Source organism: Molothrus aeneus, chromosome Z (genome assembly GCF_037042795.1).
Source record: "Molothrus aeneus isolate 106 chromosome Z, BPBGC_Maene_1.0, whole genome shotgun sequence".
Classification (NCBI taxonomy): domain Eukaryota; kingdom Metazoa; phylum Chordata; class Aves; order Passeriformes; family Icteridae; genus Molothrus; species Molothrus aeneus.
Genome location: NC_089680.1, coordinates 67,445,006 through 67,459,433, shown reverse-complemented (window position 1 = coordinate 67,459,433; position 14,428 = coordinate 67,445,006). Strand labels below are relative to the sequence as shown.

At 38.0% G+C, this 14,428-nt stretch overlaps 1 protein-coding gene across 2 annotated transcripts in view; it reads left to right on the top strand.

Annotated features, from left to right (window-relative positions):
* EPB41L4A (erythrocyte membrane protein band 4.1 like 4A) overlaps positions 1 to 14,428 on the top strand; it is a 119,044-nt gene that overhangs the window by 52,533 nt on the left and 52,083 nt on the right. For both annotated transcript variants that reach the window (XM_066569103.1, XM_066569101.1), the window contains exons 3-7: positions 1,480 to 1,531; positions 1,991 to 2,069; positions 5,780 to 5,877; positions 8,324 to 8,444; positions 12,823 to 12,910. In XM_066569103.1, coding sequence (XP_066425200.1) covers positions 1,480 to 1,531; positions 1,991 to 2,069; positions 5,780 to 5,877; positions 8,324 to 8,444; positions 12,823 to 12,910 — 438 coding nt within the window. The remainder of the gene's footprint in view (positions 1 to 1,479; positions 1,532 to 1,990; positions 2,070 to 5,779; positions 5,878 to 8,323; positions 8,445 to 12,822; positions 12,911 to 14,428) is intronic.

The following is a 14,428-nucleotide window of genomic DNA, read 5'->3' as shown; positions in this document are numbered from 1 at the left end:
CAGACACTTCATTGATTGATACTACAGCAAACATTTCTACCTAGTTAATATTTTGTTTCAAGCAGGTTCATGGAATTTGACCCAAGTTTAACCCTATGCAGATACAAAAAATTAAGATTCCAGGTTTGTGGTAAAGTTCTTGCAGGCACTTAAAAGGGCTAATTATGAAATACTGCATGGAGCTTGGTTGCATGCAGCTTACATACCTGGCTTGTATGGAAGCCAGGTTTGTAAAAGTACAAAGGACAAAAGAGTCCATTTATTCTTTATGCTGTATACTTTAAAACATTTTCTTAATGTAATTTCTACCTAAATTTAAAAGGGAGCTATTTTCCTTAATAACATTGTACCTTTTTAATCAGTCTTAGTTAATAAAAAGTTATTAAAGTAATACTGTGTGCATTTTTAAAGAACAATTAGTAAACTAGTCCCTTTAGCAACTGGATAGTTGCATCCCAATGCAACTATCCACAATATAATCAACAAAATGATTATATTTTTTTCCCACTTCTTCTCTAAATGTTAAATACTTTTAGATTCTCAGTGCTGGTCCCTTGCAGCTGGGTGAGGAGGTGCTGTGTCCTCCAGCCCTTTGCAGCAGGCGTGAGCTGTTTGCAGGCCTGTGCAGGGGCACAGGTGGGAGAGCACTGGGGGTGTCCCAGGGGCTGCCAGGAGATGGGAAGGGCGGAGGCAGCAGTCGGAGCTGCCTTGGCATTCACCACCCTGGGGTTTGTTGTCAGCAACTGCTGTGCAAGTGCGCTGGGTTAATGAGACACTGTTTTTTTGTTGCATTTCTCTTGGCACTTCAGTCTATCAGCTTGTGGTGTAACTATAGCTGACACTGTTTATCCATCTGTACAAGCATTTAACAAGTATCTAGCACACATTACTGTGTAGGTGTGCCCAGGTGTGCTCACAGGGCCCTGGTGTTGGGGTTCTTGGATCTCTAAATGTTCTCATCTTTACTGTCTGACTTTGGTTTGAAAAATGTCTTTGCATTATCCATGAAATTCCATTCATCTTTGGCTTGCAAATAAAATGTTAGAAATCTCCTGCTCCTCCTCCCACCTCTTGCATTCTTCAGGAAAATTTTGGCAGCCTTTGAAATAATAAATAGCTGCGCGGTAATTTTAAGCGTGGGTTTGTGCCACGGCCACAGAGCTAAGTGCTCCCTGGAGAAATGAAAAGGCAGATGAGATTCTTGTCTCTTCTCCACCACACTGAAGTATTTAATCTCACCTGCACTGATCTCAAGACCTGTGGCACTCACAGAAAAACATAACTTCTCATGGCAGCTGATACTTATTTTTACTAGCACAAGCAGCAGCACTCTCTCTCTTCCAGGGATGAGAGTGCAGTTCTTCCTGTCAGCTCAGCATGAGGGAAGGAGAAGAAAAGGTTAAGTGATATGAATAACCAATTGTTCTGTGCTAATTTTCAAAGTTAAGTAACTAATTTCCATAATTATCTGTCTCACAGTACTGGCTGGATCCTGCAAAGACCCTCGCTGAACATAAAGAATTGATAAACAGTATGTATTTAATTTGAACTTAAAGGACAAAGATGAAGTAACAATGTTCCATCTACACAGTTGGCACAATATTCTACAGATTTATAGTTCTTAATAAGTTTGTTATTGCAGTTCTTTGCTTGCAGTTCTTTGTATCAAAATTTCACACATGGGTTACACATGGTATCATTTAATAGTATAATTATTGTCCAAAGACTGCTGTGTGCTGAAATTTTGTTTTAGGCTAATAAGCGGTGTTATTGTTAATTAGTATAATTTTATAGTGTCTGTGATGCCTCTATCATGCTTAGCATACCATAACCATTTGCTGTGTGAATGTAACATTTTTTCTGAAAATTTTAAGTTTCATAAAATATTAAGATAGGCTTATTAGTAGCTGTTTTGTAGTCAACTAGTAACAATTAATACCAATTAGCCATTCATGACAACTCACTTTTACACCAATTTTTTTTCGTGCAGCTGGACCACCATACACTCTGTATTTTGGCATTAAATTTTATGCAGAAGATCCATGTAAACTTAAGGAAGAAATAACAAGGTACAGTATTTAATAAAAGTATAGTTTGTTGATCTCAGGCTAGCAATACATTTCAACCAGGTGCATATTGTTGTGCCCGGGTTGGTTTTTTTTCTTGAACATCTGAATGTTTTTGCTTGAATGTTGGTGTGTATAAAGAAAATTGTGATTAACTTCACAGTGGTTGATAGTGAGGACTGTTAGGAAGCCCAAGAAGAAAAGATATTCTCTGGTGCATCAAAAATCAAAGGGCCTTGATGTGCATTTTTAAGAGTGGGTTTTTGGGTTTTTTTCCCATATTTTCAGTAATGCAATGTTACAGCTGCATTTATACTATGCTATAACCAAGTTTAGAGTTTACTTTGATATCAGATATAAATACAGGGAATTTTCTTCTTTATTTGCCATAGCTTAAATTCCAGAACTGTTTTTCAAGGGGATTTCTTTTGGACTTACTAAAAATATGTGAAGGAAATTGAAGAGTTGCATGCCTCTGATTCTTTTACCTAAGCTTGATCTCTGCAAGGTATGAGGATGCACACAGTAACACATGCACATGCTTGCACACAGACACACACACAAGGTTATCTGAACTCTCTCACAGTTTTGGGGTTATCTGTGTGTTTTATTTATTAAATGTCTTGGACAATTAACTTTAGGTTCAAAAGGAAATTTGAGAATTTGAGTAGGTAGGCGGACAAAATTAGTGTGCTGGCTCGCATTAACAAATGCCAAAATACTTCTTTTGATGTCCTAAGAATGTGGCACATGAGGATTCATTAGAATGCATGCAAGGTTTTTAATTTTCCTAAATCAAAAGTTGCAGCACAGGCAGAATATTTTTCTTACTCCAGAGTGAGAAAATTCTTTTGTTTCCAACTGGCACAACAGGAATGGAAGTCTCAAACGTAACAAGACTCAGGCTGGCCTGGTAAAAATAAAAAATGCTGTGACTTGGCAGGTATAAGAACATAAGCTGGCAGCAATGGGATGCCCCTGTGCTATGGAAATTTGGTGCCATTTTCTTGTACTTTCCCAGAAGAGCTTTAAATCCTCCTCACAGGGAAAGACAGGTGTCCCTGGGAAGGGAACTTTGGCAACAGAATTATGATTGCCTCTCAGGAGGCAGGGTGGGGCCAGGGGGCTAAATTTTCACAAGTTCTTCTTTTGCCCTATGATAAGGCCAGCCAATGATCTACACTGCTGATTAGCGTGCAAATCCAGTCAAGAAAGGTCCCTGTGTCTTTAGGAAGCCTCTGGTCATGACTTGACAGTGTTTGGTCATGCAGAACTGGCACCTTGGGTGGTACAGAAGGCCAGCCTAGGAAAGTGATATAATGGTATTGTCAGTCTTCTATGAAACACATTAAATAGCCATCTGCCTTCAACCTCTGTGAGCACTTATTCCCATAGGCTCTTAAAACTTGGAAGAAAGGCTTTTTTTTTTTTTTTGTTCAGGAAAATAACAGTAGTAATCCCAATCCCAGTAGTAGTAGTAGTAGTAGTAGTAGTAATACTACTACTACTACTACTACTACTACTACTACTACTACTACTGATACTACTACTACTACTAATATACCACCATCTCCTTAGAATAATTTGGGTTGGAAGGGACTCTTAAAGGTACTTTTACTTAGGAGGTATTAAAGATCCTCTTTTCCATTGTAATAATAATAATAATATTCTGCCTAACTCTGTAATTCCAGTGATGTGTTAACTGCTTTGTACTAATGGGTGTGTTTCTTTGGAGCATGTATTTATTACTTTAATGGACAAGAGAGCTAGCTCTGTTGTTATTAGATTCTGATGATCTGTGCCATTACATGATTACTCTTTGCAAATAATGAAAACCTGTCAAATTTGTAATTGCTTTGCAGCAGAATCTGTCTGGCTTGTTGGCAAAAGCTAACACTGCAGTGTTTGCTGGATATGTTTGCTAGAGAAAACTTGTAATTTGGCACTCTAATATATGCATGACAAACACAGGCACACAAGATGAGACTACTTTAGCTATAGGTATGGACAAAAGGCAAGGAGCTCAGTGGCTTCTGGGGGAATTGAGATTGTTCACCTTACAGTAGTCACTTAAGCAATTAACAGTGCAGGATGCAGGTGTATTTTGAGGGTTCCTATGCTATTTTATTTTGAGACTACAGAAATACAGGTACCTGCTGCAAGGATAGTACGTTTTTAGCATCCTCTCCTTCCAAACTCTGCTTTGTATAGGTGGAGAAATGCTAAGAGAAGTACGGGTGTGCAACAGAAATGCATTTCATATCAGAAAGATGATATTGTGTATTTCACAGAGGATGTAAAATCATCTTGGTCATTATCATAATTCATACAGGGAAGATTTATCTAGGTAGGATTGCAAGCATAAACTAGAAGCAGGACTGAGGTATTGCTTAGAGTGAGGAAACACTGAGTGTCTATGCTTTGTATTGCCCAGAGACATTCCCAGGAAATTCCTATGCTAATGCCATTCCTCTAAAGTAGAGAACATTAACGATTTTTTAGAGGATGGACATTCCTACCATAACATCTGTTCCACAGCACAAAATCTGTGGGAAATCATTAATCAGAAAGACATGGGTATCTTTATTCAGAGGCTGATGAGAACATTTTCTAAATTTTCTAAAGTCTAGAAAATTTGGTTGAACCTTAAGTTTTCTGAGTCAGCTATCATGTAACCTGCAGTTTGTAAATCAGTGTAGGTGCACTTTGAACTTACAGAGCATTCCAAGGTGCTTTCATAAGTTACTTGTACTAACACAGAATAAATTATTTGCAGAGTAGCTGAATGGCTCTATGTAGATAAAATTGAACCAGTGAATAATGAAAAGCCATGTGCTTGTGTGGAAGATTTTTTTCTTTCTGTAAAAAATTACCTTCATTGTTTTTTTACATTTTGTAGGAAATCAGTGCAAGAAATTAACTTAGGCTGATGTGAAACACTGCATAAATTTGTTGTAATAAAAACAGACAAAATCCAAATAGTATTTAAAAGATTTCGTATAAATCATTATGGAATGTTGCAAAACTGCAGATCCTTTATAATGGCTTGTTATCTTGTCTGTTCCATCTGCTTTGGGAATATTGATTCATTCTAAGTGGTCTCAGCTTTATCAAGTGTAGAAGCAGGTTATGACTTTGAAAATTACATTTTCACCCCTGCTATCACTATTCCAAGCAGGAGAGTATCCTGTGCTATGACAGATTCATTTAGTTGCTGATGGCACACCCATCCATCTTTTTCATGGGCTCCATCAAACTTCCCTGCTGCATTGTAGTCAATAGTCTGGTATGTGGAGAGGAAATATTTGAGTAAGCAAGCATCCACTACCCGGTCATCCTTTACATTGATCCCATGATGAGGTTAAACTTTTGCCCTTTGATAAGTTTCTTGTTCAATTTTTCTGATTCCTATCCCTCTTCCCTACTTCCTGACTGCTCTGTGAAAGTTCAAAAGAGGGAAATGAAATTTTAGGGGGATAAGTAATTGCATCTGCACAGTATAAGCAGATTGGAAAATAGGGAGTGCTCCCTTTCCTGGGTTCTTCCACTGGATGAATCTTTGCTACTTCAGGATCAATAGGGGAAGTAATTTAGAGGGGAATACAGGCATTTACTGTCACATAGTTATGGTACATGGTATGTGCACAGTTACAGGGATAATTTTGAAATATTAAGTGGCCTTAAAATAACAACTTTTTGTCTCTGTGTTTTAGGTATCAGTTTTTCTTGCAGGTAAAGCAAGATGTTCTACAGGGCCGTTTGCCTTGTCCAATCAACACTGCAGCACAGCTGGGAGCATACATAATTCAGTGTAAGTTCTCCTGGTCCTCTGAGAGCTTATTTCTTTCAATCCTGCATTGTGATTATTTTAAGTGATGACTGAAGACAGCATTAACACTTCATGCATTTGCTTCCAAACAGAAGTAGCATGACTGATTTCACTTCAAGAGCTATAAATAAATGACCATTCTGAATAGATAATGCAGGAGTAATATAGAAATTAGTGTAAAGAAGAAACTTTAAAATCATTATTTGCTTTGCTGGTGAATATTTTATCACGTACTCAAGTCTTTATGACTTTGGATTACATGTAGAGTATGACAAAACCTTCATCAGGAGTTTTACAGATTTCAAAGGCTATTAGTAACCTCAAATCTGGGAAATAAAGTATTATCTCAAAAATTACATGATATCCATATGAATGCAAGTTTACTTAATGGGACAATATGATCTGACCTGAAGTGAAGAATTTTCATTTTATTTAGTATTTATCTACATTCATTCATCAGTAGAGATCTTTTCAGGAGTGGAGGTTATGTGCTGCATGCTTAATAGAACTAGCAATCAATTATAAAGGAATTTCTGTCTACTGGAGCTGGTATTCTTTTTCCATTACAGCTCAAGATCTATATTCAAACAGAATTGCAACCAAAAATTGTGTGACGTGCCATTCTGGGACCTCTATCTGTAATTTCTTCTGTGTTAAATTTAGATTTGTCTAAAGTGATATGTATCAAGGAAAGATTATTTGTATTTTTGGTGGTACAAGTGTGACTCAACAACACTTAATGTAACATAAAAAATAGTCCTCCTTTTATATCCATTTAGAATGACAGGGCAGAATAACTTGTGTATGAAACAGGAATGGGCCTAATACAGGATTTTGTGGTGGATTATATGTGTATCTGAAAAGCTAAAATTTCAGGTAGTATTTATTTGTGTACAATTATTTTTTACTTTATTTTGCCATCTAAGAAATATGACGTCATTCTCTAAAAATTGTTTGCAATGCACATTTCAGTTTACTGGCAGACATGCCTTCTCTGAAAAATACTTCAAGTGTGAAGCAGGAAAATATGCAATGATGCATCTTCATTTTATTATGAGAAATGAATAAAAGGAGTAAATTCATGGCCTTCAGTTATTTTGTAAGGTGGTGAGAGCTGTTGTTTTGGTATAGTGTCCTATTCCTGTAATTCTAATCTCAAATATTTTTAGTGGAAAACAATGAGAAAGTTTATGGGAGAGGGAAGAGTTAAAGCATGGCCAAGGTTACATACAGTGAGTTAAAGTTAGTCCAGGCTCTAGGAGGTATGCATTCCTATGGGCTCTATAAAAAACTTCATTCCTTGTATTTAGGGCTTGCAGTTGTTTCAAATATGTAAAGACACCTGAGAAATGTCTGTCTCAGACACTGAATGCATAATTTTAATGGAGGTTTTCCAGTGAGACTTCTCAACATCCCTACTGAGCAGCTCACCATCTTTTTCTAGCAACTTCATTTCAACATTTAGGAAAGAAACATTAGTAGTTAGATGAATCTTTTCCTTCTTGGCTCTTGAAGCCTCCTTTTGTCTATGGTTTTGGCTCAGTGGGCATTGGATAGAAAGCTCCTGTGAAATCTTTCTCAGTAAAACTTGGTGTACAGATATTACCCAGGGTTATAAAAACTGAAATATTAACTTTTGCAGAATTTCTTAGATGCAATTATAGTTAAGATCAGTAGATGTGAATTCTGGCCAAGATATTTGTTTTATAATTATGTTACGATATATGAACAGACATGACTAATGTGAACAAATTCAGGGTTGCATCAAACAAAATTACGTTGGCTATTCTTTTTTTTAAGAAAAGTCTTTTGAAAGCTGTTTTTATTTTAAAGTGAATTTAATATCCAGGAAATACACCAATATTTTATTGAAAAAGGAAAGCTTGTGATTCTTCACAAGAAGCACCATTAGAAGACCTTCCCTCCAGGACTCACAGGATATTTACCTCCATTTGTATTCCCAGTTTATGTTAAAGTCCCAGCAATATTATGGAACTTTTCTGCCAGTAATATTGAAGTATATCATGAGAGCATAATATTACAAAACTAGGCTTTTCTTTTACACTTGTTTTGCATATGCTGCCAAATAATCAATGTCATTGAATTCAAACTTAGCTGGCTTGGTTAAAATTTTGTCTGGCCTGTAGAAGCAGTCGGTTTCCTTTTGACAAGGCTTCTAGCTCTTTCTAGCTCTTACCTTCTATATAGGTTTTAAAATGTGTAAAGACAATTTTTTCTTGCTTTTATGTGTGCTGATGTGAATAGTTCTGTATTCTCTTCCTTCATTCCTTTTTTTCTTATCTGACTGCCGATAAAATTTGCCGTCAGTTGGAGGGGGGTAGCTGGGCACCGGTAGTTGGATTGTATAACATGTTTTTTGGTTGAGAAGAAGCACAGGTGACCTCTGTTTTCTCCCCGTGTTCTGCAGCTGAGCTGGGGGACTATGACCCATACAAGCACACTGCAGGTTATGTCTCCGAGTACCGCTTCGTTCCTGACCAGAAGGAAGAGCTGGAGGATGCCATAGAGAGGATACACAAGACTCTGATGTAAGAATTCAGTTCTGTTGGGAACCTGGCAGGTAATACCAGACTCAGGGATGCTAGGCAGGTGGGGAGGAACAGCCTGTGGGGCAAAGTGGAGGTTTCTAGACTTGAGGAAAGGACACAGGGAGTCCAGTTATACCTCTCAGAAGCAGAAGAGATTTTACGTATTGAAGCTGTTCTTTTAGGAAGTGACTAGGACAATAGCTGGAAATGTGAGGTGTGTCAGACCTAGGTATGGGTGTTTCAGAGCCAGCGGTTTTAATAAAACATATGCCAAAAATTCATATGTAGAGCCAAAATAAACATTTACTTGCTTATCTCCAAGTTCATGTTCCTGGTAAGTGTAAGGAAGCTTGTTCTAACAAATCCAAGTTATGTGCAATTGTGATATAACCATTTATGAAGATGAGAGCAATAAGAACCCTTTCATAAGGGTGTTCATCATAGCCTTTGTCAAAGTAATGCGAAGAGAATCCGTTACCCATCTTGTAGTAGATCTAAATTTCTTGATTCTTTTCCCATAATGAAGCCACAGTCTGGATAAAGATTAAGTAATTTTTGCCTGTAGCACTGTGTGTTAATGTTACATGTGTCTTGTTTAATGAGAATAGGTATTAACTCAGGGTCACAGCTGTTCTCTGAAAAGTTTTCCAGTAATTGGAGTCTGTGCCATTTGCCACGTTGACCTGAGCTTTCTCTTCCAGGGAAGAGAGTCTGTTGTTACTAATTATTTCTGTATGGTTGCATGACAGCCTTATACTAATTGATACTTTTCAGAGAACTTACTACATGTATTTCTATAAAGGAAAAAAGTATTGTTTTTTTCCATTCCAGAGAGAGGAAACTGAGTCACAGCTCGTTAGTTTGGTTCAACATCACAGAAGTGGTTTGTGAGAAATGAGATAAAATTGCTGTGAACTAAGCAGCCTTCATTTCTCTCTCTCAAATTTCTGTAGTCATTAGATTCAGAGGCCAGTGGTTGTGAAGGGCAGTGATCACTGTCAACCACTAACTGATCTGGAGCCCTGGTACTGTTCTGCTGCTTGGCTGCAGTTGGGTGTCAGGGATTTAGCAGCATCAGAACAGAGAGGAAAGCCAAGGTGTACTCATTGCTACTTCAGCCCAACTGTTACCATCAGCACTGCCAGCTTTGACTCCTGCACAGGTGACCACAGTCTCTTCAGCTAAGGAGTGTGAAGCTATAATGGGTGTGGGCATCCCAAATTATCTCATTGACCTGAGACATTTTAGGGACAGGTGTGTGATAGGGTTTGGAAGAACTGTTTTATTCTATCTGGATCCCAGCATGGAAACACGGGGGCTTTTTGTGTTTGGTTGGGTGGTTTTTGTTGTTTTTTTTTTTGTTGTTGTTGTTTTTTTTGTTTTTGTTTTTGTTTGTTTTTGGGTTTTTTTTGGTTTTTTTTGTTTTGGTTTGGTTTGGGTTTTTTTGTTGGCTTTTTTGTTGTTGTTGTTTGTTTGTTTGTTTTTGGGTTTTTTTTTGTTTTTTTTTTGTTGTTTTGTTTTGTTTTTTTCAAAACAGCTGGCACTGCATATACCTTCCTTCTCCTGGTTATGTCAAGAAAAACTGGTTTTGGTTGCATGTTTCCTCTCAGGTATTGGGTTTTTTTTACACAGCACAATAGCTATTTGGAGATTCAGTAAGGATGCAGTCTTTTGAGAAAGGTGAGGGAAGAAAGTGGTGGGGGTTTCTGACTCTGCAGCCTGCTTACTGTGACCGTAGTCCCATCTATAAACCAACATGACAGTTCCAAGGTCAGAGAGCAGTGTGAGGCGACCTGATGTTGTCAGGCACATCTGGAGGATCAAGCTGTGACTTTGGGGCTCACTTGTGAGGGAGGAAACACTTGGTGCTGGAGGAGAGACAGAATCCCTCAGTGCAGACAGGAGAGCTGGTGTTGTGCTGCTGATAGTGCCCATTTCAGGCTGTGGGAGATTTATCTCTGACTGGTGCTTGGCAAGTCAGCTGCTGCTGTGTATTGAATCAACACTTCATGCTGCCAGTAGGGTACAAACAAAGCAAAAATGCCCCTGATATTTAGCTTTAAAAGCAGCTTTTAATGTTGCTTAGGGCCTCAAATGGCACTCAGGTGCCCTTTGTCCATAGAAACGAGTGTGTGTGTGTGTGTGTGTGTGAGCTGCATGGCTGTCACTTTGCCAGCTCTGTCATTCCCACTGGCAAAGACTGCTTTAGTTTTGGGATGTGTGATGCTGAGGAGAGTTTGTGTTTTCACACATGATAAAAATGAAACACTCTTTGTAGTAATGGGAGTTATTTCAGTCCCTGACAGTTCTTCGTCCCTTCATGTTCTGGCTTCTCCATCTGCTTTTGGGAGGACTTCTACCTCTGGTTTCCATCTGCTTCCTTCAGAAGCTCCAGCTCACATCTTTGCTTCCTTCAATATTTTTGCAAATTCGGTTTCCAAAACATGATATATTACTCTGAAAGTATTTATAAAAACACACTCAAAAAATTTATTTGACATTTGAGCTTTTTGGTCCTTTCAGAAGCAGGAGAGAATAGAGGAATAAGTGCATCAGCATTTTTCTAAGCCTGGTCAGTAAGGAAAGACTAACAGCAGGGTTTAAATTGGAATTGTATTCTAGCACTAATTCAGTAATGGAATAATCCATTTTGCTCAGGACTGGTATTTAGCCTATTTGCAAATTCAGTGAGACAATGCAGCCCCTGTGACCATTTTGCTTACATTTCTGACATATACTTGCAAGACTTTAAATTTAAAAATCAGGCTGCAGAGTAAATTTTTACAGCAAAAGTGTGTAAAAGCTGTGACAGATGTGACATTACTGATGTGCTGAATGTCCAGTGTTCTGCGTGTTCTGAATACACATAATGAATGACACATCTACTGGGATTTGAAGAAAAGGATTTCTCTTACAAGCTTCAGGTCTGCTGCTTTTCCAGGAGTCCTTGAATGAATAGTCCTATTCGTTCTATCCCTGCTTTATTAATAATAATGTAATTATTGGGGAAAAAAAAAGTTATTTGAAGAAAGAGATTTCTCTTACAAGCTTCAGGTCTGCTGCTTTTCCAGGAGTCCTTGGACAGAAGAGCACCTGGAAAAGGGGCAGTCCTGCTACATGGATAAGATGAGCTAAAGCAGTCCATCTCCCAGATACAAAGAAGTAATTTTAAATGCCTTTGAATGCCTTTAAATATGTGTTGCATTAATGCAACACTGCTTCTTCATGTCTTTGACCTTGGAAGTCCTTTTTTCTTTGTCAGCCATAACACAAAGTTGGGAAAAACTGGATGGTAGCTTCTAGGCTAGAGAGAATGGTGACACAAGAAGCAGGAATGTGCCTATTCCAGGACTTTTCCAGATCTTTGGTCAAAATGTTGAATGTAGAATGCTCTACTTCACACCTTGAATTTGAAAGGTAGCAATCCAGTGAAGTATTTCCCAAGAAAACCAACAGGATGAAGCAGGATATGCATCTTTTTGAGCTGATATTTTTACAACATGTACTGTACTTTCCCAATAACAGCCAGTTGCTTTCAGATAAGTATTAAAAAGAAGTGAAAACAAAAACATGACTTCAGCTCTTTCAGGCTTACAAAAGAGACTCTTGTTCTTGTATCAGTGACAGACATTAAGCAAAGAGCAAATTAAATTCTGAAGATAAGGCTTTGAATTTATTTAGTTGTTTTGTTCTTTTTGAAAATAAGTTAATTTTCAGTAATGTCAAATATGTTCCTACCAGCCAGGATATTTCCCTTACCAGTTTTCCCAGTTGTTTCCTGCCAGTGGTACTTTTAAACTGATGGATTGATATCTGTAGCTAGGAAGGCAGGCAGGATCTTTGAAATGGCTAATCTCATGAGACAGACTCCAAATCTTGTTTTCAACATAGCAGACCTGCATGCTACCAGCTGGTGTGACTTACTGTTGGCAAGATTTTATGGAGAAGGTAATAATTTCTCTGAAGTTACCCACCTTGCTTTCAGGACCTTCAACACTTTCATGGGGAAATAGTACCCCAACCAGTCGTTCTATTCCTGCTTTATTAATAATAATGTAATTATTGGGGAAAAAAAAGTTATTTGCATGTTGAAGCCTGAAAATGAAATGTGTGAAGTGTTTTTGTGGCAGCAATAAAAAGGCAAAAGGCAGTGCATTAGGCAAACATTATATGTGTGATAGCATGTATGTCTGTGCTAGGAGACCTCTAGAGATCTAGTCTTATCTGGAATAAGAAGTTCAGAGTTGAAAAGACCATGAGAGTCTAAAAACTGGTAAGAAGGGCTGCATATGTGTCCAGAAAACTATATTTATTAATATGATCTATTTTGATATGTTAATTGGAATTACAAGATTCTTAAAAATAGTTGTGTTTACAGGGGTCAAGTTCCTGCTGAGGCAGAAGTGAACTACTTAGGTGTGGCCAAATCTCTGGAAATGTATGGAGTGGATCTCCATCCTGTTTATGTAAGTATTAACTGTGAAAAATGGTTACTGCACTAATGTGTGAAACAGTACTTATATGGTTTTGTTGCCTCAGGATAACTGAAAAGGGAACACTACTCAAGAAATGCAAAGGAACACGTATTTACAGACGGAGAGGATTCAGTTATTCGTATATACAAAAGCCTAATGATTTTCAGATCAAATGCTGTGATTGTGTTACACCTATAAAAACCAATCAGTTATATTCTGGATAAAAACAATTCAGATAGAAAAGAAGTAATTTATACAAGTGTCAGGAGACATGAGTGAGGGTTATCATCTTTGTTTTTGACAGAAGAATTTGCACATTATTTTAGTTTAAAAAAGAGCAAGTGTGTCCTGAAACCTTTTCAATACCATTGCAAAAATTAGGGTGGAGTAGCAGTAGCATGTCTGGCTTTTTAAAATATTTGTTGTCAAGGTTTTGCTAAAGATCCCGAGTATGTTTCCATTTTTTCCCATGTTGTATCATGCAGCATTGCAAGTTGTCTGTATTGCCTCAGAAAACCCCTCCATTTCTTTTGTCTGTCAGCATGTATGTTGGGATTGGATCCAAGTTATCAACTGGAGGCTATGTGCTCCTGGTGAAAACATCATTCTCTCTTGTTTGAATTATTCTGCTTGTGGCAGGCATTTTTTTGAATAAAAGAAAATCAGGAGTTCAAATGGGGAGTTGTAGTATAGATAGTTCACTGAGTTAGATATCAGTACTTTGTAAAATTACTTGAAAAAAAAGAAAGAAATCAAGATAGTACCTGAGGATTAAATATGTGTTTCCTCTGGAAAATGTGTAGCCTGCAATATAAAGTACCTTTAAATGCAACCTATGGCTTAATTATATTCATATCCCAGGCTTTGTTCCCCTCCCACCAGTGGAAAAATGGGGAGTTACTGGAACAAGATCCAACATGATCCAACAAAATCATGTTAAATTAGTACAGCCTGGAATTTTTTTTGCCTCATAACTTGCCTTTGTTGTGCAATGAAATCCCTGCCTGGGTAACCTGTGAACATCATTGTTCTACTTAAATTACATCAGCAGCAGAAGCCCTCGTTTGAGACTGAAGCTGCACACACGATGAGATGCAGTTATTTTCCTCCTTGGTCACATTAAAAGTAAAGTTGCCTTTAGCGGTTAATTCACTGAGGAGCACAGGAAGAGCTTGCCAGATATGCTTGACCTTTGCCAGCCCTGTACTCACACAGGACACTTTTTCAGTGTCTCAAGTCAGTGCCTCTCACAGTTGATAATTCTGCTGCTCATGCTCCACTGGTTTAGACTTGCAAGGCTCTTCCTCATTGCCTCAAGTAGGAAGATGAATGAGCTTTTCCAGCTGACTTTCTTTTAATCTCATGCACTAGGGTTTGCACTCTTTCAGCTGTAACCTGCTTCTGGTTTTGGTTATTGACTGTAAACTGGGGAGGTGGGGACCTTCTGCTATAGAATATTAATCCCGATGTTTCCGGGTGTGTCGTGCCTGGCTTTGTCAAGCCCTTGCT